Raw genomic sequence first — 26,616 nt, 5'->3', positions numbered from 1 at the left:
ATGATGAAATAGAAATGATGCATGCCAAAGCCAAAGTTATATTTAAAACATCAATAAAAAGTCAGTTTTCTTTTTATTGACCTGAATACATACACATGATCAACAAACATAACTTTGGTGACAACACACCTGTGTACACACAGTGACAAAACAACATGGGGTCAATTTCTCACAATTATAAAAAGCCTAACAAACTTACATTATTAATTCGTTTGTAAGAATTGTTCCTTTAAACTTGGTGTTACAATACAAAGTATGAATAATCATAGTGATTTTCATACAAAGATGCCATAAAAAAAATGCCACTTCTTCATTGCTACATTTCTTTCTGTATGAAGGATTTCCTGACCATTACCTACACAAGTTCTGTTTCAACCCGTGGAGCATGCGATCCTCATATGTATTCCAACTATTGTTTATTTTTTAGAACAGTGACCTTCCGTTGGTCATGCCAAAAGAGACGTAAAAATGTATGAGACATTTAGACCAACACTTTGTACGGAGAAGAGACACATGGGGGAGGGGGCATTGAGGAAATATAAATTGATACCAATGATTTTCACTTTGGAAAAAAAATATTAAAAATTACAAAAACTATATAGTTATTGCTAATAATTGGCATTATCTTTGATGCTCCTTTATCTTACTTATTAAATTGACTTTATAATGTATTTATTAGCAATATAGATAAATTCGATGTCTGAAGTCAAAATTGAATTATACTCGTCTGATTATGCATTCATTCAGATTTTTTGTACACTTAATAGGAATCACATACAAATTCTAGTTTAATTCATAGCAGTACATACAAATCTGATACAAAAATGATATCACAAAGAAAAGAACAATAACATGAAAACATCACAAAATAATGTGTCTCCAACCCATACACAATTCACAACTACTGAAATGTAACACCTAACATTATGCACAACATAAATAAATGATAAAAGAAAGAAAAAATCAGTAAATAAACAAATATTATTTGACCCACTTAATGCGAAATAGGACCATATGCAGCAAGCAAAGCACACTATGGAAGCTGATTTGGAGCTACACGGGCCGCAAATGGCATCAGACCCATTTTTGCATAAGGCAACTCATATACATCTTGTTCTGAGAAAACTGGGCTTAATTCATGTGCGTAAAGTGTCGTCCCAGATAAGCCTGTGCAGACCGCACAGGCTAATCAGGGACGACACTTTCCGCTTAAACTTTATTTTTGGTAAGGAGGGACTTCCTTGAAACTAAAAATACCATTAAAGCGGAAAGTGTCGTCCCTGATTAGCCTGTGCGGACTGCACAGGCTAATCTGGGAAGAAACTTTACGCGCATGAATTAAGCCCAGTTTTCTCAGAACAAGACACATATGATTTGCATCAACCATCTTTTCGATGAATTTCGAATATAAATATGTGTCAAACTAGTTACACTGTAGACTGTTCTTTATAATTTATCTGTTTGCTAATTTTACTAAAGACACTCGTATAAAAGACTGTTAAGGAAATACAAAGTCATTGCACTCTAGAGCGCCACATTAAAAATCTCATTTCTAATTATCTTGAGCAAACAGGTGTTTGAGAAGCATAGGACATTGGAACAGAGCAGTAAATATGAACTACAAATAAGATACCTGATATCTTGCATGTAGCTTGTAAAAGTAAATGGTTGCTATGAAAACAATTTCATTTAATGTTTCCATTTTAACAACATATAGTCTTGTACTTTTTTTATAAACCACATTTTCTTGGAGATCTGGCAAATATTTGCGCTTATACTGCATAAAACATGTATTTTGAAATAAGCTATTAGTAAGGTCTAAAGAACTATTGCATAATGGTTAATATCAAATGGCTACTATATGAGTACTTATTTTTAGACAAGAGAAAAACTAAAATGAAACTTAAGAAAATTGCAATTGTAGCACCATTTGTTTATATTCACAAATAACTGTCATTTTCTCTTATGATTTTATGCATCTGGTAACATAAATGTGATTAATTTTAACTCATTTTTTGTGTATCATTTGTGTACGCTCCAACTTAATGCAGAAAATACTTAACATATATAATGCATACAATGTCAAATTGATTGTGTGTTTTTTTTAAATCACAAAACAATCTAATCACAACTTAACATAAAATGTGTTCAATTCGTAATACATTGTATAATTAAGGGTATACTTAATTAAAAATCACAACCAATGTGAAGTTTTGCTTTATACAGTTTTGAAGATAAATGATAAATAGAAAACCAAGTATTTAGTTTAAATGTCCACTTAAATGAGCACATTTTTGTTGGGAAATTATGAAATATTCAGTTCCTTCAATGTTAGTTCTTCAACAACATAAATGCTTAGTACAAAGAATAAGACACAATATGTCCATGACTTTTAACCACAACATAGGAGTCCAACAAAAAAGGCAAATAACATTCTCAAACGCAGCACAACGATAATCACAATTAAATATCATATAGGTATTTTTAATTTTGCAAAATATAAGACTCGTAAGGCATGAAGTTCGTATGAACAGCCATATTTTTTTACCATAATAAAAGTGGGCTGAATGCTGATATTTTCCAACTAAAAGGTTTTTTGGTTGATAGTGAGACACATGACATTGAAGATGAATAGGTTCATCATTATATATTTATCATGATTAAGACATATAATAAAGGCAATTTATTAAAAATTCACATTCAGCTTTAAATACTAGTACACATGTATTATCATTGATTATATACTACTTATATACTGAGCTTATATCATTGACATCATATTGTTAAAGAAAATGTATGCAAGACAGTCGGTCCCTGTCTGTGCCAGATCTCTCTTGAGAACTGAACTCAGATGAGCTTTAAGCAATATCAAGAGACCACAACCATGAACCAAAGATCCGATCATATCGAGTCATGTTCTGAGAAAACTGGGCTTAATTCATGTGCGTACAGTGTCGTCCCAGATTAGCCTGTGCAGTCCGCACAGGCTAATCAGGGACAACACTTTCCACCTAAACAAGATTTTCGGTAAGGAGGGACTTCCTTGAAACTAAAAATACCATAACAGCGGAAAGTGTCGATCCTGATTAGCCTGTGCCGACTGCACAGGCTAATCTGGGACGAAACTTTACGCACATGCATTATGCCAATTTTTCTCAGAACCCGACTTGTATAGAGTCCTTGAGACCAACTTAGACGGTAAAAGAAACTAACTATACCAGTATCTATCACGATCAATTTCCGCCCATCAATTCTGCTTTAAGTTTATTTGCAATCTGTCGCCTCATTTCTGTCTTTTTTCTTTCCTCTTCTGACAGTTCTGGCTTTTTCTCCTCCGTTTTGGCTCCTTGCAATGTCTGTCTGGCTGCGCGGGCTGATGCTGGTCGACCTGGATCACTCTGTTCAGCAGTGAGAAGCTGCTTCTCGCGTTCTTTCTTTTTCATCGCAACGAGTTTATCTCGCTGCTGTCGGAGGTATTCCTGCCGTTTCTTGATTTCATCTGCACTCATTCCGGCCATAGCAGCCTATGGAGAACCATTTCTTTTATTTATTCAGCAAAGATACAAACTTTCTGAATAATATACTTTTATAACGTCAGCAATATTATTTTTAATTTGTGTAAAGTTAATTGATAAAAGTTAATGTAGTATATAATTGCTATTTAGACTCGTTTAACAAAACATACCAAAAGCATTGTTTGAATTGTAAACAACAATTATGTCATAAATGGATCTTTTATAGAAACAATTACATCCTTTTCATATTAAAGTGCGTATGGTTTTAGATGATTGGAAAATATAAATGTTATCCTTGACAATGTGCTTTATATGCAGCAATCTTGTTAACATTATTCTTTGTCTTTTTAAAACACTTTTTGCCTTTCTTCAAATAAATTGACTGAAAATGAGAATAATAGTCTGAATCCTAATAGTAACTTTAAATGCTCAATCCTTATTCAAAAAATGTAAATTTTGCATTAACTCTTTCCTGTTCAGAGGCAAAGTGAATATGGCTTTTTGCAACCTGCACAAAACCAGAACAGCCAGCATGTACGTTAACTCGCAGTCTGTTCAGGTTTTATGGTGTTTGCTTCTCATCAGTATCTTTAAATTGGAAATGAAGCCTTGAAAAGATGAATCAATAAAGAAAGCCTTTAAGTTAAGTAGACTTTCTTAAGGACTACAAAAGCATCATAGTGCGTATCTGAGTGGTAAAGGGTTAAAAAGCAGCCCCTATCCGTACCGCTGCCTTCTCCACAGCTCCAGGGCCGACTGACGTGGTCTCCGTATGGGCTTGCTTGAGCCAGTTAGCTGCAGCCTCACTGCTGCTAACCTTGGATGGAACGTTCGTCATCGGCAACAGGCCTGGGCCCAGCACTGTCTGGGAGAGCCCAGCCCCCTGCTGGGAACCAGTGGCCCCTTTTGTGGTTCCAATCGGAGACGTCACCTCAATTTTTGGTTGACTGATTCCTGGCGTTCCTATCACAGGCTAGTCAGAGAGGGAGGGAACATGAGGAGTGAATAGCTTATCTTTGACAACATTTATAAATAACGATAAAACTTAAAAGAATAAAAAAGTACTCTCTTGCTCAATTTACAAAGATAACCTTTTACAACTGTAACTGAAAATGTAAGCCAAAATATACAGATTTACACTGGCTTGTTTTACAAAGTTAACATCAATTTAAATCTCAATAACTTGGTTGATAACACACTGATTCTTCTATGATAAACATCAATTTAAATCTCAATAACTTGGTTGATAACACACTGATTCTTCTATCATCTCACCTGTTCCTTCTTCTGTGCCAGTGGTTTAGCAGGGGCTGGTACAGGGATCAGAGGGGCCTGTCCAGCTCCTATTGTCAGTCCAGCCATCGCCTTGGCAAGAAACAAGGCAACAATTACATTAATGAGCTGTGTTATGGGAAAACTGAGCTAAATGCATGTGCGTAAGGTATTGTCACAGATAAGCCTGTGCAGACTGCACAGACTAATCAGGGTCAAAACATTCCACTTACATGTTATTTTTTGTTTGTTTGAAGGAGGCTTCTAAACAAAAATCCAGTGCAGGTGAAGTGTTGTCTGTGATTAGCCAGTGGAGACTGCACAGGTTAATCTGGCACGACACTTTATGCATGTGCATTAAGCCCAGTTTGCCAAGAATGAGGCTAAAATGTGAGAGGATATAGAAAATACTCGGTAAGTGTTTAATACACACAAGTTTATTTAGGGAGGTTTAGAATAACTTATCACATGCCTTGGTAAACAAGTAATCAAAAGAAAATGGATTGAAGCAAAATATATCAAACAAACTCGTGGAAATGGACTAGTCAAATGCCTGTCCGCAACATGATGAGCCCATAATGTTTGTTACTACTTAACAAACAGCACTATACATCTGTTTGACATATGGCTTTTTGTGTGACCTTGACCTTTGCCCAAGGGCCGTCAAACCTTCCCCACATAGCGAACATTTGTGTTCAATTCATTTAAATTGCATCATGAATTATGAAATTACAGTCTTTTACGGCCAAATTTAACCTTTTACCTTAAAATATGTCCTTGACCTTTGAGGTGGGGAGATGAATGTTGATAGTGACACATCCAGATCTCATGTTTGTGGTAAGTTATATAAAAAGAGGGCCAAGATGGCCCTAGTTCGCTCACCTGAGAGGAGTCGGTTCATTCAATCTTTACCTAATGTCAAACTTGACCTAGATATTGACCAGACAAACATCTTGGTCAAGTTTCATCATCATTGAACCAAAACTCTGGCGTAGGGAGTGTTTTTGTTTTTGTAAGATTTGAAAAGGTGACTTATATTTTGAGTTGACCCCCCCTTACCAAACATCAAACTTTGCTTACAAAGATTTTGTATAATATAATGAAAATTTGGACAATCTTAGGGCAATATTTATGGCATTAATTATGTGATTTTGCTCATCATCAAACTTGACTGAGATCTTTCAGCAACTTTGATAAAGTATGCTTGAGAATTGTGAATGCTAACCAAACCAAATGTGGACGGACGGACAGCGGACAAAGATCAATCCTAAAACCTCACCTGAGCAATCAGGTGAGCTAAAAAGTGTGTTTCACCGATCTGAGCCATTTTCCAACTTGTCCAAGAAATCAATAAAACCAATGTATTGACTAAGTTTCACGATGATTAGGCAAAAAATGTGACTTCTATAGTGTTCGATCACAAGGTTTCTCTCTATATAGTCACATTAGGAAAACTGCCCCACCCCCCTGGCAGCCATGTTTATTGACCCATCGGGACCATTTGCAAACTCATCTGAGATTGACCGGAACCATTTTCCAACTCCTATCAAGGAAACAAATGTTCAGACCAAATTTCATGAACATTAGGCCAAAAATGTGACTTCTAGAGTGTTCACATGTTTTCACTATATACATATAGAGAAAAATGCCCCGCCCACTGACGGCCATGTTTTTTCACCGATCTGGACCATTTTCGAACTCATCCGACATATCAATAAAACCAATGTTTTGATTAACTTTCATGATGATTGGGCAAAAATTGTGACTTCCAGAGTGTTTACAAGGTTTCTCTATAGCCAAATAAGGAAAACTGCCCCGCCCACTGGCGGCCATATTTTTCAACGGACCGGAACCACTTTTGAACTTAACCAACATATCATTATGACAAACATTTTGACAAAGTTACATGAAGATTGGGCATGCTAAAATTTGCATAATAAATGACAAAAGTACAGTAGTGACAAGCCAAACATGTTGAAAATTTACATTTGACCTCTAAGTGTGACCTTAACCACTGACATAGTGAGACAATCAATACAAGCGGCACATCAGCTTTTGAAATTGATGGTGAATATTTGTGGTAACTTCTTTTAAAATTGCAAAATGAACAACAAAGTTACAGTTCAAATAAGCTATGGGTGCGCATGTAGACTATTGTACATAAAACACATAATATTAGAAATTGTTTGGCTTGAATTTTAAATGGCTCGAACTTTTCTTGTCAGTCCCCATGAGTTTGAGCAATTGGTTTTTTACTGTATCACAAAGGATAATGCATGCAAATTTGAATGTTGTACATTTAAAAGTGTATGAGCACTTTGTCAGACAGATTTGTGTCAACAGACATACAGACGGACCAAATTAAATGGTGAATCCATAATAACCTCCGCTTCTTTTTCCAAATGACATAACAATGCATACCCCATACCTGATTAAGTTTGTGTTTCTCTTGTCTTTGTTGCTTAGGGACATAACAATGCCTATCCCATACCTGATTCAGTTTGTGTTTGTCTCGTCTTTGTTGCTAAGGGACATACCAATGCCTATCCCATACCTGATTCAGTTTGTGTTTCTCTCATCTTTATTGCAAAGGGCCATAACAATGCCTACCCCATACCTGATTCAGTTTGTGTTTCTCTCATCTTTGTTGGTAAGGGACATAACAATGCCTATCCCATACCTGATTCAGTTTGTGTTTCTCTAATCTTAATTGCAAAGGGACATAACAATGCCTACCCCATACCTGATTCAGATTGTGTTTCTCTCATCTTTATTGCAAAGGGACATAACAATGCCTACCCCATACCTGATTCAGTTTGTGTTTCTCTCGTCTTTGTTGCTAAGGGAAATAACAATGCCTATCCCATACCTTATTCAGTTTGTGTTTCTCTCATCTTTATTGCAAAGGGACATAACAATGCCTATCCCATACCTGATTCAGTTCGTGTTTCTCTCGCCTTTGTTGCTAAGGGACAGATCAATGTATACCCCATACCTGATTAAGTTTGTGTTTCTCTCATATTTGTTGAAAAGGGAAATAACAATGCCTACCCAATACCTGATTCAGTTTGTGTTTCTCTCATCTTTGTTGCAAAGGGCCATAACAATGCCTACCCCATACCTGATTCACTTTGTGTTTCTCTCATCTTTGTTACAAAGTGACAGATCAATGCCTACCCCATACCTGATTCAGTTTGTGTTTCTCGGTCTGTCTGTTGGCGTCCAGGGTTAGGAACTCCTGTTTCGACAGCTCCACTGCTCTCTCCATCTCCGCCTTGTCCTTCACCGCTGATTTGAACTTTTTCTGTTCCTCTTCGTACTCACGCTTCGACTCCCTGTAAAATTCATTAATTCATTGAGAGACATTATTCATTTAGAGAGAACATTGGTGACCTGGGCTGTATTCACTTATTCTTTGTTGTATAATTGCAATATTTTTTTACCACAAACCCAGGTATGACTCAAATGCTCATCCTCACATGTAACAATAAAATAGGTAAATGCAAACTTTCTGACGTTGATTAAATAAAATAATGATAACTAAACAAAGATGAATGTCTTTATGTATCATATCTTCAATCGACCTCTGACCCATGCATTATCAGAAAACATTTCCATACACAACATTCAACAACCTGGGCATGGCCAGTTTTGACCGCCGGGTGTCAATGTTTGTATACAATCTCTATCAGACCCTTCATATTAAACCTCTGAGCCTTGTCAAGCCAGAGAAGAAGACATTTGAGCCTGGCTCTGTGAAAAGGGGGCTTAATGCATGTGCGTAAAGTGTCGTCTCAGATTAACATGTGCAGCCCACACAGGCTATAGACAACACCTTCCCCCATAACTGGATTTCCGTCAAAAAGGGTCTTCCTTTAAACAAAAAATACAATAAAAAGTGGAAAATGTTGTCAGACTGCACATGCTTACCTGGGACAACGCTTTATGTACATGCATTAAACCCCATTTTCACAGAGCAAGGCTCATTTTAAGTATTTTCTATTGATTTATGTACAAACCAGGTTACCCCTGTATGTCGCCATTTCTGTCTAAAGGGGCATGATCTGGAAATCTTTTTATGCCCCTGGATTGAATGATCAGGGGTATATTGTTTTTGGCCTGTCTGTCTGTAAGTCAGTCACTCATTCATTCATTCATTCATTGTAAGTATGTCCCAAAACTTTAACCTTGGTCATAACTTTTGCAATATTGAAGATAGCAACTTGATATTTGGAATGCATGTGTATCTCATGGAGCTGCACATTTTGATTTGTGAAAGATCAAGGTAAAGGTCATCCTTCGAGGTCAAATATATGGCTTCAAAGCGGCACAAAAGGATCCATTGTTTTTCTGACAAACACATCTCTTGTTTTAGCCTAGTAATCATTATATGCAGCTGACAAGAACATTTTGACCAACTTAGAAAGAGGTTCATCCAAGGATCTTTCCTATTAAGTTTTGTGTAAATCTGCCTAGCAGTTTAGGCCCTGTTGTTTAAAGCAAATTCTTGAAGACTAACGGCGGACAGTGAACGACTCATGAAGCCAGACACCCAAGGGCTATACCACTTACCACTCAGTTGAGCAATTGATTACTAGACTTATACAGGGATGAAGTTGATTATGGAAAAATTTACTCATCTGCGGGGTACAAATCAAGCTGACTGATTTTAATTCCTATCAAAATCACATATAACATAAATTTTAATTATTCAAAGGAAACTACCACTTGTACATAAGAGGCATCAGCCTTGTTTGACCCTACAGATTTTTTTTGTTTTCCAAAACTTGTGAAGATCTGGATTGGAACTATTTGAGACTTTTCCTGAGAAAACTGGAGCTTATGCATGAGCGTAAAGTGTCATACAAGATAACCCTGAGCAGTCCACAAAAACTTATCAGGGCTGAAACTTACATTCTAAATTTTAAACTGGATTTTCCTTTAGTACAGACTTCCATTAAGTCCATAAAGCAAAAAGTGTAGTCCCTGATTAGCCTTATCTGGAATGACACTTAATGCATAGGCCCAGTTTTCCCAGAATATGGCCCAAATAGTTCCAATCCGAGTCTTCTGAAAAAATCTGTAGGGGATAACAACGCTGATGCCTTTTATATACCAATGGTAGTTTCCTTTTAATCATTTAAGTTGATGTAGTATGTGATTTTGATAGGAATTAGAATCAGTCAGGTTCATTTAAACAAGACTTAAGTAAATTCACTAACACTACAGGCTCATGGCTACATACTCAAGCACCCTCCTCATGATCTCCTCTTCGCTGTCCTGGGGGTGGTTGGGCCTGGGAGCAGGGGGCGGGGTGGTGGCTGACCCCTCCACAAGACTCTCTGGCAGAGCCCCCTGCTGCTTCAGTATCATCATCAACGCCTGCTGCTGCAGTTCGATGTTCTTCTGTGTCATCATCGTCACAAACACCTCATAGTCCTCTATGGCCAATACCAGCTCAAACAGCCCCTGAATAGGAGACTTTCATTAGCTGAGCCATGGTCAGGAAAAACTGGGCTTAATGCATGTGTGTGGAGTGTCTACACAGGCTTATCCGGGATGACGCTTTCAATGAACTGGATTTTTGCTACCAAGAGACTTCTATTAAACAAAAAATACAATTACAGCGGAAAGTGTCATTCCTGATTAGCATAAGCTGACTGCACAGGCTGATCTGGGATGACACTACGCATATGCATTAATAAAAGCCTAGTTTGAGCCTAAACGTTTAAACTTCTTTAACTCTGATTTTGTAAGTTTTGCTTAAACAATTTTAAATATTTGGTGAAATGGGAAACATAAACATGTGCATTTAAATTTTTAAATTAAATATTTCTCTTGTAAGGAATATAAGGTGTTTTATATATGTAAATTTTAAATATAATTATCATCAGGACTTGCACCACTTGATTGAAAATTTGGAAAAGTTAAATATGTGAAGTCTTAAGCAGCTTAGTTTTGATACTTCCATGACTGCAATGTGGAAGAGCATATACCAGTACAACTGCAATGTGGAAGAGCATATACCGGTACAACTGCAATGTGGAAGAGCATATACCAGTACAACTGCAAATTTTTTGAGTAAATTACTCCCAAATTTTTGTTATTATTACTACATACAGATAGATCATTTGTGTTGAATTGTGTAGAATTACTAGACTTAATAAAAAACAAGAGGGCCTGAAAGGCCCAAAGTCGCTCACCTGAGATTCAAAGGAACTGACCTGTTCTGTGCAGCCCAAGATGTCATAAGAACAAAATGTTCTTACCAACTTTCGTGACTAGTATACACCCTGGCAGCCACGTTTTTCAACAGACCAGAACCATTTTCATACACATCCAAGATATCATTTAAACAAATATACTGACAAAGTTTCATGAAGATTCATAAGTCCATATAAGGAAAAATGCCCCGCCCACTGGTGGCCATGTTTTTCAAGCAACTGGAACCATTTTCGAACTTGTCCAAAATATCATTGGGACAAATCTTCTGACAAAGTTTCATGATGATCAATACAATAAATATGGCTTCTAGACTGTTAACAAGGTTTAACTATAGCTATATAAGGAAAAACGCCACACCCCCTTGGCGGCCATGTTTTTCCACCAACCAGAACCATTTTCGAACTCATCCAAGATATCATTAGGAAAAATCATCTGACCGAGTTTCATGATGATCGGACAATAAATGTGGCCTCTAGAAAGTTAACAAGGTTTTACTAAAGCATGATATATAGCCATATAAGGAAAAATGCCCCGCCCCCTGGTGGCCATGTTTTTTAAGCAACCGAAACCATTTTCGAACTCACCCAAGATATCATTAGGACAAATCGTCGGACCAAGTTTCATTAAAGATCGGAAAATAAATTTTCAACCAACTGGCATCATTTTTGAACTCGTCCAAGATATTATTAGGATGAATCTTCTGACCAAGTTTCATAAAGATCGGACAATAAATGTGAGTGTTAACAAGATTTTACTATAGCCATATACGGTAAAATGCCCCGCCCCTTGGCAGCCATGCTTTTCAAGCAAACGTAACCATTTCCAAACTCATCCAAGATATAATTGAGATCAATCTTTTGACCAAATTTCACGAAGATTGGACAATAAATGTGGCCTATAGAGTGTTCACAAGGTTTTACTATAGCCATATATAGCCATATAAGGACAAATGCCCGCCCCTTGGCAGCCATGTTTTTCAAGCAAACGTAACCATTTTCGAACTCATCCAAGATATCATACAGACCAATATTCTGACCAAATTTCATGAAGATTGGACAATAAATGTGGCCTCTAGAGTGTAAACAAGGTTTACTATAGCCATATTAGGAAAACTGCCATGTTTTTTCACCGATCTGGACCATTTTTGAAGTCATCCGAGATATCAATGAAACCAATGTTTTGACCAAGTTTCATGATGATTGGGCAAAAATTGTGACTTCTAGAGTGTTCACAAGGTTTCTCTATAGCCATATAAGGAATACTGCTCCGCCCCCTGGCGGCCATGTTTTTTAACGGACCGGAACCATTTTTGAACTAAACCAACATATCATTTAGACAAACATTTTGACAAAGTTACATGAAGATTGGGCATCAAATGTGACTTCTACAGTGTTCACAAGGTTTTCTTTTTTTGACCTAGTGACCTAGTTTTTGACCCAGCATGACCCAGTTTCAAACTCAAGGTATCAATGGGACAAATGTTCTGACCAAGTTTCATGAAGATAGGACAATAAATGTGGCCTCTTGAGTGTTCACAAGGCAAATGTTGACGCTGCACGACGTACAACGCACGACGGACAAAAGGCAATCACAAAAGCTCACCATGTGAACGTTGTGCTCAGGTGAGCTAAAAATAAACATACTTGGCCACATATTTTTCAAATAATCCTTAATTGCCAAAATAGCTCAAAAAAATCACGAGTAGTTGGAAGATCCTCATCGATAAGAAATTGTGGAGACCAATTACTGATTTACAGATTGTTAACTGAAGAGTGGAGGTAAAGTGTTATTAATAATAATGCTCATAAATTCAATTTTTAGCTAACAGACTTTCACATTAAAATGCAATTCAAAAATGTTTCATAATGCATGCCATCTACTTTAAACATATACTTCATGCTCATGAAATCTGTAACAAAATCTGGATAACAAATAAAATGATTATGATTTAAGCATTTGAAAATGTTCCTTGTTTACAAATTTCTTATCTTTAAAGTACATACATTTTTTTGTATTAATTATAAATGTAAAATCTTTATCTAACAAACAAAGTCTGAGTTGAATTCAGTACAAAATCAACAAAAATTATTAATAGCAAACAAAAATTGTATTTTCTTTGTACAATAAGAATTATTTATGCACCATAAAGCTACAAAATTGTTTTTTTCCCACATTTTATAAAAGAACAAGGGACAAAATTGTCACAAAACCAGGTTTTCATTGTGAAAAAAAAATCTGATAAAGGGAGACAACTCAAACTGAACTTTTGAAATGAACAAACAAAATTAACCCCCTTTGTAAGTTTGTTTTAAAATAAATCTATTTTAGTCGTGGCGACCTTGACATTGGAGATATTGACGTGATTCTTTCGTGCAACACACCGTCCCATGATGGTGAACAAATGTGCCAAATGATTTTAAAATCTCATAATGAATGACATAGTTATAGCCCAGACAAGCTCATTTATGGCTATTTTTTACCTTTGAACTCAAAGTGTGACCTTGACCTTGGAGATATTGACGTAATTTTTTCGCGCGACACACCGTCTAATGATGGTTAACAAATGTGCCAAATGATTTTAAAATCTCACAATGAACGACAAAGTTATGGCCCGGACAAGCTTGTTCCGCCATTGCCAGCCCGCCAGCCAGCCAGCCAGCCAGCCCGCCCGCATTCGCCAATCTAATAACCAGTTTTTTCCTTCGGAAAACCTGGTTAAAAATGCATGCATAACTAAAACACTCATGGTTGACATTTCAAGGTGAAATTCTTATAAATAAAGTACAACAATTTTAAATGATTTATTGTTGTTGCATGATAACATAAGCCTTGTTCTTGGAAAACTAGGCTAAATGCATGTGCGTAAAGTGTCGTCCCAGATTAGCCAGTGCAGACCACACAGGCTAATCTGGGATGACACTTCTCTCTTTTATGGAATTTTTCATTTAAAGAAAGACTCTTCTAAATGAAAATCAACTTTAAGTGGAAAGTGTTTGCACATCCTAATCTGGGACAACACTTTACGCACATGAATTTAGCCCAGTGTTCCCAGTACGAGGCTCAACATTCACTGAGTATGTGTACCTGAAACACTTCTCGGAGGTCCTTCTTGGAGTTCATGTCTTTAAGAGCGGACATGATTTGGTCATGTCTCAGCTTGGTGTCCTTCATGAAAGCATCCAGTAACGACTGAACCTGAATCCATCCACGCCAAACAAAAATCCTTGCATACATTAGTAAATAATAGTTACATTACTTCATGACAGTACAAAGCAAAGTTTACTTTAAATAGTTTCTATCTATGTTGTCTCTATGGATAAATTGGTGTAATTAAGTATTGTTCTGTTCTGTTTTGCTAAGATGACTTCATATACATCTTCTAATTGAATATCTAATAAAACTTACACTATTTCATATGCAATGTTTATAATAGTTTATGTTTGAAGTAAAAGACATTTAATAGGAGAATAGTGTATACAAGCTCGCTCTAGCTAAACCCTTTGCATGCTGGGATATTTGTCGTCTGCTAAATTGGTGTCTGCTGAATTTCTAAAATTATAATTTTCTTCACTTTTTTTCAAAGACCAATATCAGAATAGCAAACAGTTTGGATCCTGATCAGACAACGCGTTTTGTGGCGTCTGATCTTGATCCAAACTGTTTGCAAAGGCCTTTAAAATTCGGTTCCAGCGCTAAAAGGGGTAATAACAAGATGTGTTTCTGTACTTACCACATCTGTGTACTCATTGTGGACTGACTTGTACTCTGGTAGGTCACTGACACTGGGATCAAAAACTGTAAACAGAAAAAAATGGTTTCACAATTTAAGAAATTGAACACAATTACATAGGACTATGTGCATTGTAAAGCATTTACTGGCACCATATATAACACAGCTTTTGCTTTTGCTAATGTTACATTATTGAAATACCTTTATGTCAGCAATAAAGTTTATAAACTAAAAGGATTTCTGTTTCATTTGTTGACATTATTTCAAAGAAAATTAATTGCAAAACTATGCTATATAACTGATATTGACTCATTACTGGTATATTTCATTTAAGGGTTTAAGTAAATTCAAGCCAATCAATAGACTGAATAGTTTGAAAAGTTTCAATCAAGTATAAGTGAGGGATGACAAAAGAGATCTATAAAACATTCAATTATTCATATCAGTATATAAAGAACTGCATTGTTCATTCTACGAGCCATACTCTGGAAAAACGTGGCTTAATGCATGTGCTTAAAGTATTGTCCTTGATTAGTCTGTGCAGCCCATATCATGTACATGTGTATATCATCATACAAATGCAGTGTTCATAGCATTTAAATAAAGTATTTAGAGTTTTTATGATAACATGAGCTGTCTCCATTGGAAGACATATGCTCCAAAAAAAGGCTTTTTTCGAAACCTAAACGCACATTTTGAAATCTAAACGCGGACCTTAGTTCAAGGTCAAGGGGGTAAAAATATGTGTGTGCGTATTGAAAGGCCTTGTCCATATACACATGCATACCAAATATGAAGGTTACATCTGAAGCGACATAGAAGTTATGAGCATTTTTCGAAACCTTAATGCAAAAGTGTGATGGAAAGACAGACGGACAGACGGACAGACAGACAGTGCGATCAATTTATGCTCTCCTTTGAGGCATAAAAATATAACCTTAAACAGGATGAGCCATTTATATCTACATTACAATAATATTATATATCCAATTCATTTGTTTAGAATTTTTTTCTGACTTCACTCCAATACGTGGCTTTAAGGTAAAATACTGTGTACTTAATTGACACTTGACATTAGTCAATTAAGCTACATATGCAATATTTCTGTATGTTCAAAGCTATTTTTTTCAGTTGGCCAAGTCACAATTGATGTTTTTAACATTTATGCAACAATATAGAGATAAAATATTAAATGATAAATAATTGGCAACCGGCTTAATCATTTTGAACATACATGTATTATCCAATCCCTTCTACGGAGTTCCACTGTTTGTCACATTGTACTTGGACCCTTTCTCCCACAATGATATGCCGTGTTTGCCTGATGGACAGAACTTAAATAATTGATAAGTTGATCATGGTGATGCAGTAGCCATTTGGCCATAATGCATGATATAGTACCTGCAGTAGCATTTTGGTTGTAATGCATGATAGAGTACCACTGCACACCACGCATTTCTTTAAAAAAAGATTTACAAATTCAAGAGCAAATAAAGTTGTCATATAAACATTAAATTTTTGTTGACAAATATTAATGGTTTTACACTACTAGCAATCAAACAAGTTTTGAATTATTTATCAGTTTCCATTCGCAAAGTCAGCAGTTGGATTCTAATATTGCTTTGAAGCCAATAGATAAATTCCAATTTACCGGTAACAATACTCAATTTGAATGGGAATATCTTCACAAGTTTCCTCATACAGTTGGATCTGAATATAGTTTTTTTGTCTACAAAATAAATTAAGTAAATTGCATCAACATTTCTTATTTACCTTTAGTCACTAAAAACTGTAAAATCATGTATATTCACCAGCATGGAATTTCATGGTTTTTAAAAGAATTCAAAGTTTCAGGACATTGTGGGTTTAGAATTTTGGAAAAAACATAGAAAGTTAAATCTATCATTTGCTGACCTTAAAGGAGGTTGGCCTTATTTATCACATTTCAATATTAAATAGTCAATTGTTATGAAATGAAAGTAAATGGCCCTGTTTCTTACATGCCAATAAACATTGTTATAAAGTGATATAAAACAGGACTGAATTATCGTTGCAGAGTATTTGAAGCGTCAAAATTTAAGTATTTTAAAAAGTATAGTTCAGGGATATCAATAGATTTCGAAAACCGAGTGTCAAATGAGGGATGTATGATTTTTAATGTGTCAAATGACATTTTCAGAGGCCAAATAATTTTCTTCACGATCTTTTTTGTTTCTGGGTATTTATTAAATGCTGTGCAAAAAATTAAGTGAAATACTATGCAAACAATACAAATTGTACGAGAACAAATATATTTTCAAAAATTTGAAGTAAGCTTCTTGGTAACATTTGCAACAAAAATCCAAAGCTGATTATTTGCAGGGGTAAAATTTTTGAAAATTTCAAAATGCTTGCATCCAAAGCAGGATTGAAATACCTGTAGTTCCTACATGTATCATTTATAACTGTAACCTAAGGTTTAATTGTATGAATGCAGTTATGCTATTGATGTGTGCGTTTGTGTGTGTGTATGTTTCGAGGTTAACAAGGTCCCTCCGCGACTGAGGCAACATTATGTGTATACCCTGAGTGTACCCCAGCACAACTACCTAATAAACTTTTTAGACTCAAGAAAGATAGGACAAAATATTCTGAATTTCTGTGTGGTCTTGTGTTGTAGGGGGAAGTCGTACCCAGAGAAAACCCCACATGTCTGGTATGGTGAACATCTGACAGCCAAACTCACATGTTTCCAGGAACAGGATTTAACCCACATTGACTAGGTTTATCCTATTCAATGGAGACAACGCCCTTAATATACAACTGACAACGCCCTTAATATACAACTGGATTGTGTCCAATATAATTCACAAAAAATGACAATAAATTTACAAATGGTGAAATTAAGTGGAGACAACTTTTTGAATCAGCTGGAACCATTGTTACCATGTGTAATTGATCACCCTTCATAAATTCAGGCGCTACGGTATTGACAAATCAAATTTAGATACTTTTCATATAAAGTATAACTTATTGGGTCAATATATTGCAAGTTATCATTGATTGCTGAATTTATCAAGGTTAATTATTTTGAACAAATAAATATTCTTTCCTGTGCGTATTTGAGTGTATTGTTTGGATTTAAGTGCATGAAATGACTAAAGCATGTGTAAGCAAACCTTAACACACAGCTTGAGCATGAACAGTGAAAATCTTGATTCAAAGGACAGTACAAAAATTATGGACCTCTTACAATGCATACATTTTGAAGACTTCATTGAATCATTAGGGGAATTTATTCTAAAAGAAGAGTCATTGAGATACAAAAATTTAGATACAACAGAATAACACATAATTATATATAACTGTCTTCTAATTGGAAGACTTTTCCCAAAATCGTAAAAGTCTCCTCATACTTGAACAACATAAACTATTTTTCTGGCATAAATAAACACAAATAGATCGTAAATATATCCATAATGCGCAAATTAAAACAACTTACATGATATGGTATGCTCGCATAATATTGATATTTATCCAAAGTTTCAAAAACGTCAACGGATCTTTTAAATGTGTATGTTTTTGCAAAGGATAAAGCCAAGTATTTTTAATTGGAAAATATGCGATTAACTGTCTCTGGAATCCTTGGCGAGATAGATCTCATGTCCAATCTACCAGTCATAATATACTGACTATATTATTATCCGGAACATTCGTTAGATAGATTGAATCGTCAATTCAAAACTTCGACTTTTGTTTTGATAACGGTTTTTGTATAAAGTTTTTTGGTTTCGCCACAAATCACTCGCAAATTAATGGCGGTAATAAACAGGTATTGTGTTTGTTACGGTGTTTTAGGTTGATTGAACTCGATTTTATAGACATACGTGAGACATAATTTTGTGACAATTAAAAAATTGGTTAACAAGAAGAACTCTGTCAGAGCTAAACGTATGAACTTAATAAAGCTCAGATCATTCAAGAAGAAATACTCATGCAGGAGACTAGATTTTACTGAGTAATATAAACAAATCCACATAGTTTTTACAGACACATTTCTATGACTTACTTTCACTCTTTACGTCAATAAATCCATTAACTGGTATCTGAAAAAACGCACTGCCCAAGAAGCAAAGCAGTTCATCATAAACCCAGTCGGTCTTTTTGTCTGACATTTTGGCTTCCCCAATATCCAGGAAGTGTGTGTACAACGAAAAGCTCCGAGTAACCCCGAACAATATCATTTCCGTTTTTAGGTCACAACATACTAATCACAACTTTGGATAAAAACAAAGTCAACATTTTGCTCGAATGAACCTACACTACATTTACTTCAAGTGCTGTTTGCATTTAAGAAATAGAATAGTCATGATCGCAAAAAATATATCATCTTTGGCAACGACAACTGGACCGCCAATTTCGGAGCGGAAGCATAGGTCAATAACAGTAAGTAGATTTGGCACAGCAGAGGCCAACGATAGAGGATTGGGACTTATCAAGTTCACAAAAAAACGCCCTCACACTGGCATATACGCTGTACCACACACACCGTCAAGAAAAGCGACCTGATATACTCACAAAAGGCAAGTAAACAACCAGATGGAAATTATACTTGGAGAAACTGAAAGATCGAGAAATAGCGAGGCATATCAAACACAGTTAGTGTAGCAAGTTTGCAGCCCTGAACATCATAGAAAATGCCATCGACACCATCACCAACAACATCAAAGAGGCTCTGCTGTCATCTACCAAAGAAGTGCTTGTGTGGGAAATTGAAGGAAAAAAACAAGGCATTGGTGACGACAGAGATCATATTCACCTCTTTTACAAAAGAAGAGAGCTGCGGCTTGAGAAATACAAAGCCTGGACCCTCGGACAGAAAACCTGATTTGTTGTTGTTGTCTGGGGGCTGAATCCGTTCGCTTCAGATCAATCCTCTAAGTAGAAGTCTTCTTGCGGATAGCTTTAATCAATAGTTTTCACAATGCACATATGTACAGCTCCAGAACACAACTTATATACAGTTTTCATGCACATCAATTAGTTTGCCCTTGTATCATAGTTTAGTGTCAGTTCATGCAATTTTGGCTTACTTGGTCATGCAAAACCCCCAAAAGTATAATGATGACCATTTATGAAGGGAGATAAATAATTTAGATACCCACTATATTGCTTCAGAAAGTTGGCCTGTTCGAGATGAACTGATTTGCTCGCAGTAGATCTGTGACCATCTCTCGACATCAGTCTTCTGCTTTCTCGATAGGTTGATGTGTTGCTGTAGTGATACATGAGTGCAGTCTAATATGGTCTGTATGAGTAGGTCCCCATTACAACGAATGGCAGCAAACTCCTGTCTCCCAATAATCTGTTGCAGCATGTTCATTTCCTCGCTTCGTACCTGTGTATGAGCCTTGCACGTCAGTAGAAGATGCTCCCTGGTTTCGTCACCCATGTTGCACAGCTTGCAGGTAGCAGATACCTCATTCCGATTGAACCGGACTGTATTACTTTGCAGGATATATGTTCGTGTAAGGAGCCGGGCTTTGAGTTCAGCTCTCCGGACCTCATGTGGTTTTGGATTGGTCGATGCCCAAAGATTGTGTGGATGTCCAATAGGAGCAGATTGTACCTGTATGTACTTTGCAGTAGATTGTGTTGATAGTTCCTCCTTCCAGGTGCTCTCCCAGTAGTCTGTTGTTGCATTTCTGAACGTGGTCTTCCATTGATGTTTTGACGGGGGATTCTGTAGTAAGTCTTCCGGTAGAGGGAGATTGTATTTGTGCAGGATCTCACGTATGCTTGTTGAAAATGAGTTACGATCTGGATTTGACATTGCCATCCTGGTAAACGTGAAATGTTCAAGAAAAGTGCCATGCGATTTCTCTCAGTGACCAGCTCAACGGGTTCGGCCCCTACCAGAGTATAGACAGCTGCATTAGATGATCTCTCTGGTAAGCCCTGTAGATGCCTAGAAGTATCTTTCTTTGAAAGGCCTTTAGTTTCCTGAGATTTGTGGATGAAAGCACCTGTACTGCTATATCATATAGGAACCGCGGGATGACGTTCATTTTCTAGACATGAAAAGATACCTTTGGTGATAGATCTCTTCTGGCATGTAGTCTTGGCCCAGTATAACATATACTGTTCGCTGTGTTATCTTGAGTCTTACATCCGGGTCAACTGTGTTCTTAGAAGTGTGGTCTATTCCGAGGTGCTTGACAGATGTAACTGTAGCTATCGGTGCACCATCTAGAGTTACTTCTATTGGTTGCTTGCATTCCAGTGTGAGAAGCTCTGACTTATCCGGGTTTATCTTAACACGTTCTCGCTTGGTGTTGTACTCAACAATATCTAGCATAGCCTGGAGTTCTTCCTGGGTGTTTGCAAGGAGAGCCGTATCTTCAGCAGATGTTGGTGTCGCTACGCGTATATCACCTATGAAGGCCCCCAAGCCACAGTCCCCAATAGTGTTCAGTAGATGATTGCGGGAACCTTGTAGAGAGTTGTAGACAGCTGCGCCCCTTGTTTGATACCTAGTTTCAGAATAAAGGCATCTGACAAATAACCATCCCAACTGACTCTTACCGTTGATTCTCGGTATAGGTTACGTAGAAGTATCCACAGAGGACCTTTTACCTCCAAGTGGTATAGCTTGTTGAAAAGGATACTATGGTTCACCCGACCAAAGACCTTTTGGGCGTCTAGCGTCGCTAAGATAAGTGGTGTGTGTGTCTCATTGTGGTGTTCCATTGCCTCAGAGACTATTAAGGCCGCATTCATCGAAAAACTTTTTACCGTTAATCCCCGCTGCATTTCGTTTTGATGAGAGTCAAAGATGTTGTGTAAACCCTTATCTTCAAAATGATTTTAAGGATTTTTGGACTACGATCCTTCTATAGTTACCAGCCAGAAGTTTGTTCTTACCCTTTTTGTGTATAGGGGTCAATGTTCCACATTTTAGAGACGGCGGTACGTCTAGCTCCGTGAATATTGAATTAATAATGTCGGCTATAGTCGGAGAAATTTCTTCTTTTGCATACTTAAAGTGTTTGGCTGAGATTCCATTGGCGTCGGCAGCTTTTCCGGTGTATAAAAGGTTTGTTGCTTTTTCGACATCATGTGCAGTTACTGGGTCTATGTTTTCCCCGCTTTCCTTGATAATCTCTTCAATGATGTTGTTCTGTTCTTCAGCTAAATATACCTTGTTATTTTCCCCATAATGGGCTTCATCCGGAGTCGCCAGTTTCTCAAAGTGACATTTCTATGCATTCATAATGTTTTCTGACCCTGTTATATCTTAGCCGTCCACCTTAAGAAGTTGTATTCGGTCATCCATGGATTGCCTTTGACTTTTACCAGTTAATGAAATAATTTGGCGTAAGTGTCCCAGGTTTCCATAATTTCAGTTACATTTTTCTTCTTCTGACGAGCGTCTGGCGCTGTTGTTGCCTTAGTAGTTTTATTTTACGTTTGCTTTCTTCCTCTGTTGTCGTGCAGGTCGTGTGTCTTTCCATTTCTTGAATAAATCCTTTGCTTCTTTCCATGTATGTGCGATTTGATTATTCCAAATACTTTGTCCTGATCGTTTGAAACTTTTGAGCTTCCTATAACTTGGTATGGTTTTTCCCGCTGCATTATGGAGTGTATCAGTGCGAGATTTAAGTTTTGATGTCACCGATTTGTTGTCTACTTCACTTCCTTTTTGCTGTGATTCACAAGCCATTGCTGTCTTCAATTTATATGCGTCCTTATCACATTGTGACCAGTTTCTTCTGCACACAACCTTGTTCTGTTGGTTTTCACCTTCTATTTCAATACCGTAGTGTTCAGTGTTAATGATATTGGAACATGGTCCGAACAGTTCTTTGGTTTCATTTCATGTGTTTCTATCTTGTTAATGTCTGGGAGACGGTGCTCATCAAACAGGAAATAATCTATCTGTAATTGCGATTTGACGTTATGATGGAAGAAGGTGTTTCTTTAACTTAGTTTTTGTGTTGCTGTTAGACCTTCATCTTCAATGAAGTTTTGGAAAAGCAAGTCCCTTGTTGTGTTTCTTCTTAAGGAAGCATTCATGTCTCCACATATAATTGTGTCGTGTGTGTGTCTGTATGTTTCCAGAATTTCAGAAATTTCAGAAGTCGTGCACATATATTCTTCATTTGCTTCTTTGCATCTTTATCGCTTTCACTGTTGGCTTTTTTCAGCTTTTTTTATGTGTAGATCGCATATAAACATTCACGAGACATATTGGACTCCCTTTTGTTTCTATTTCAATAATAATAGTTTTGTCGCTCCCTTTATCACATACTTTCACGCACGAGTTGATCTATTTTCTCCAGAAGACACCCCCCCCCCGTATCCTCTTATAAGGTTGTAATCCATTCTTGGGTAGCTATCATCAACACTAGCACCAGAAAGCAAAGAGGTCGATCAGGTAGAAGATGAAAGAGGCCAGGAAGGAGTGGATTGATGAGCAATCTATCACTTTTACAAAGAGATGACACAATTAAGCAGTAAGAAGGTCTACAGAACCCCCAAGACCCGCACGAAGACCAGCTTGCTCAAGGCCAGTGTAAAATCAGACGCTGAAGGGGAACCTTCTGACCGTGAGCGCCGCAGTCCTGAACAGGTTGACCGAATACTGCAGCGATCTCTATAACTACCCGCTATAACCTGATCCCATGCTCATTCAGAACAATCCCAGGTTGGAAACAGACGACAAAATTCGGGATTGGACAACGTGCCTCCTGAGCTGATTAAGTACGAAGGACTGGTAACACATGCAGCATTGACGATACTATGCCAGAAGATCTGCACTGAAAAGAAATGGTCCAAGGAGTTTACCCTGGCTCTTGTCATCACCCAACCCAACATCAATACGGGATGGAGATAATTGTGAACAGCATAAACACTAGCGTTGACATCACCATGAACTGTGAGAAACTAGAAGAAGTGACCATCTTCAAGTACTTGAGAGCACCTAGTCCAAGCAAGGTATCAGTACCGCTGAAGTCCGAATAAGAATTGCCCTGGCGACCGCAGCAACAGCCAGACTGAGAAGGTTGTGTACAAGCAGCTGCATGAGCCCCCCCCCCCCCCCTCAGAAGGCCTCTCCGCATCTCCAACATGGAGCACAATACCAACGAACACGTCCGTAACATGGTCCACAAGAACCCCTCTTGGCGACCATCAAACGACGAAAGCGGGATTGGTTTGGGCACGTCATCATGCAATATTGTGCAAGACTGGGCCCCATGGTACGTTAAAGAGAGTTGGCCGTCGAGGTCGTCAGAAGAAATTCTGGACGTGCAATCTGACAAAGTGAAGTTTCCTTCCCATGGATGAGCTACCCTCAGACGTCCACAACGGAGCTGACTGGCGTTGTCCCTTTTTTCCCCCAACAATTAGACCGGCCAAGGTAATGATGATGATAATTAAATAAACATAATTTTGTTTAGAGAGTATCACGCCTCAAGTATTAAGTGTACTGTAACTTGGAGGCTTCAAACTATTATACTTATGCGCTGGTTGCAAGTGGTAATCACAATGCCATTATTTGACGTATGTCATAACCATTATGTGAAAAACGTGATACAGTTGAATAATCACTATAGGGATACCTCACGTTACTTTCCCGTGTTTATTCTCTATTCTCTACATCAAATTACCAAGCCTGACGTAAGTTTTATATGCCATGACGTTGGAACTTAGCATGTGTATGCGTTGATCCTGCCCTCTTAATGAATCAGATTTTAAAGTGAAAAGATTTATAAATCAAAGTACTGACAGTACTGGTGTGACGATGCTTTTGAGAGGATGGATATAAAAGCATCAAGTTAAGTTTATCTACATCACCACAATCACCACAATTGTGTATGTTGGTACGAAAAAAAAAATTGGTACACAAATTTTGCGAAAAAAAATTGGGTATGAAAACAAATTTGGGTACGAAAAAATATTTGGGAACCAAAAAATTGGGACCGAAAAACATTTGGGTACGAACAAAAAATTGGGGATGAAAAAAAAATTGGGTACGAAAAAAAAATTGGGTACGAAAAAAAATTGGGTACGAAAAATTTAAGGTACGGAAAAAAAATTGGGGGAACGGGATAGTAGTACCTGTGGGGCATTGTGTCACGCGCACGCTCCAGCTGCTGACCGAGTTATACATTTTTGTTATACATTTTTGTCGATTTTTACAGAGCTTTTATATGCCGCGGCCGAACTACGTCTAGGATTTTGGATTCCTAAATGCATTTGATTGGTTGCTGTAATGCAGCTGATTAGTTGTTGTAATCCAAAGTCATTTTGATTGGCTGAGGAAATTCCCAAGTCATTTTGATTGGTTAGTGCTCAGAATCCTAATCTTAAGTTGCTGAGCTTCAGGTATAAATAGCGCGGATAAACAAATTTTGGTACATTCCTCGGTCAGCAGCTGGAGCGTGCGCGTCGCGACCGAGGCGAGAGTCGCCCGCAGAAGATCTTCTCTCCTGTACATATTTTCTTATAGAGGGGAACTTCTGCGGGTGGCTCTGCTAATCCAGCTGAGTCCGCCACCCTCGAGCCGGACGTATTCCACACTGCTGGGATTGCTGTCTTCTCCAAGATGCAGCGGTCTTGTCAACCGCTGTTTATCGTCGAGAGTTCGCTACCCGGACCTGCCAGAGGTCCCGTCTGTAGAAGGACGGGAACAACGGGACAGCGAGATCACCAGTGTGGAGGACATACGGGGCGGACCTTGGACTAGGCTCTTCATTTTCGGCCTGATACTGCAGTCCAAGAACATCGAGGGGGTGGCCTTATAGAGGGACCCCGGGGCGGCGGTACTCAGTGCGCTCAACGCACTGGGGAAACCGTCTCGGGGATGAAGACGACGGCTGGTGACATCGAGAGTGGCCATAAAGGCAGAGCTGCTTGCTGCACTCCCTTGGTGGAGCTGCGTCCAGACAAGAATTTGTCTTGAAATTGTCTACTACCAGTGCACATTAAGGTCTCATTGGCCACCGTGCACTGGTCTATTTGGATCCAAATTATATCTTTGGCGAATACCCGGGCAGCCGGGGTAAATTTGACCTACTTTGGCTCAAAATTAATCTTTTTCTCCTGAAAGGTCACAGGGGCAGGTCCGCACATAAGGCAGTCGTGAAGACGCAGCGAGACCTGTAAATAAACTCTGACATTCACACTATTTGGTACATTCAGGTCGAGCTACAAAGACCTCGTGAAGAGGCCAGTAGGACCTGTAAATAAACTCTAATACACACACATATTTGGTATATTTCATGATCACAAAATCTCCGTTCTGTACGGTATAAAAATCAGATCTTTATAAATTATTTAGATCTTACTGTCAGATCTTCTCCATTCTGAAAATGGTAAGCTATTTTACAAGTTAAAATTAACTTTACATCTTTGGTTTTTTACAGTATTAACTACAGTAAATAACGATCCATCTTATGAAGTCCAGAGAGCTCTGCTCCTATAAATATGAGGTGGATATACATCGATAGATTACGTCTAATGATTTGGACTAAGAGAGCCCAAGAATTTATCTGCGGTATATAGAAAATACTTGTCATAAGATCTGTGTTTAACGTCTGCATTGAAGTGCTTTTAGAAACATGTCGACTTTATATTACATTAATAGTATTTGCAAATAAAAGAAATTGAAAACATTAACCGCAGTTGTTTTGAAATCATCCTGACAAGAGCGGCTAAACTATAGGCTGGGTACAACTAAATAGCGGTACACTACAATGATAAATACTTTAAAGTTACAGCAACTTGAGTTTCTCACTCTTGTGACGAATAATAGCGCCAGACAGCGCATTTAGAATGCTATAGAAAGCTAAGGTGAACAAAGGAATTTAAAGGACGATAAAATCGCTCACG

At 37.6% G+C, this 26,616-nt stretch overlaps 1 protein-coding gene and 1 long non-coding RNA gene across 3 annotated transcripts; one reads left to right on the top strand and one right to left on the bottom strand.

Moving 5' to 3' along the window:
• Positions 1–60: 60 nt before the first annotated feature.
• LOC127874748 (cilia- and flagella-associated protein 36-like) lies at positions 61–18,952 on the bottom strand. 2 transcript variants are annotated; one of them, XM_052419335.1, is made up of 9 exons: positions 18,791–18,931; positions 15,977–16,063; positions 14,743–14,807; positions 14,097–14,207; positions 10,033–10,256; positions 7,972–8,122; positions 4,791–4,880; positions 4,243–4,488; positions 61–3,524 (listed from the first exon to the last, which is right to left on the bottom strand). In XM_052419335.1, the coding sequence occupies exons 4-9, from the start codon at positions 14,181–14,183 to the stop codon at positions 3,234–3,236; spliced, it is 1,089 nt and encodes a 362-aa protein (XP_052275295.1). In that variant the 5' UTR covers positions 14,184–14,207; positions 14,743–14,807; positions 15,977–16,063; positions 18,791–18,931; the 3' UTR covers positions 61–3,233. The 2 variants fall into 2 exon arrangements, with proteins under 2 accessions (XP_052275295.1, XP_052275294.1); XM_052419334.1 differs by lacking the exon at positions 15,977–16,063 and having other exon boundaries at positions 18,791–18,952.
• A 2,766-nt stretch (positions 18,953–21,718) lies between these two features.
• LOC127874765 (uncharacterized) lies at positions 21,719–26,403 on the top strand. The gene is made up of 2 exons (XR_008047085.1): positions 21,719–21,817; positions 25,235–26,403. It is a non-coding gene; the product is annotated as an uncharacterized LOC127874765 (long non-coding RNA).
• Positions 26,404–26,616: the final 213 nt, after the last annotated feature.

Source organism: Dreissena polymorpha, chromosome 3, assembly GCF_020536995.1.
Source record: "Dreissena polymorpha isolate Duluth1 chromosome 3, UMN_Dpol_1.0, whole genome shotgun sequence".
Taxonomy (NCBI): domain Eukaryota; kingdom Metazoa; phylum Mollusca; class Bivalvia; order Myida; family Dreissenidae; genus Dreissena; species Dreissena polymorpha.
The sequence above is the reverse complement of the archived record's forward strand: the minus strand, read 5'-3'. Positions and strand labels throughout refer to the sequence as shown.

Excerpts from the sequence above, each read along its gene's own strand:
- LOC127874748 (XM_052419334.1), bottom strand. The coding sequence starts at position 18,896 with ATGTCAGACAAAAAGACCGACTGGGTTTATGATGAACTGCTTTGCTTC. Across the intron at positions 8,123-10,032 it reads ATCATGAGGAGGGTGCTTGA|GGAGTCGAAGCGTGAGTACG; the intron begins GTATGTAGCCAT and ends TGAATTTTACAG. Across the intron at positions 4,881-7,971 it reads AGAAACACAAACTGAATCAG|GCGATGGCTGGACTGACAAT; the intron begins GTATGGGGTAGG and ends TTTCTTGCCAAG.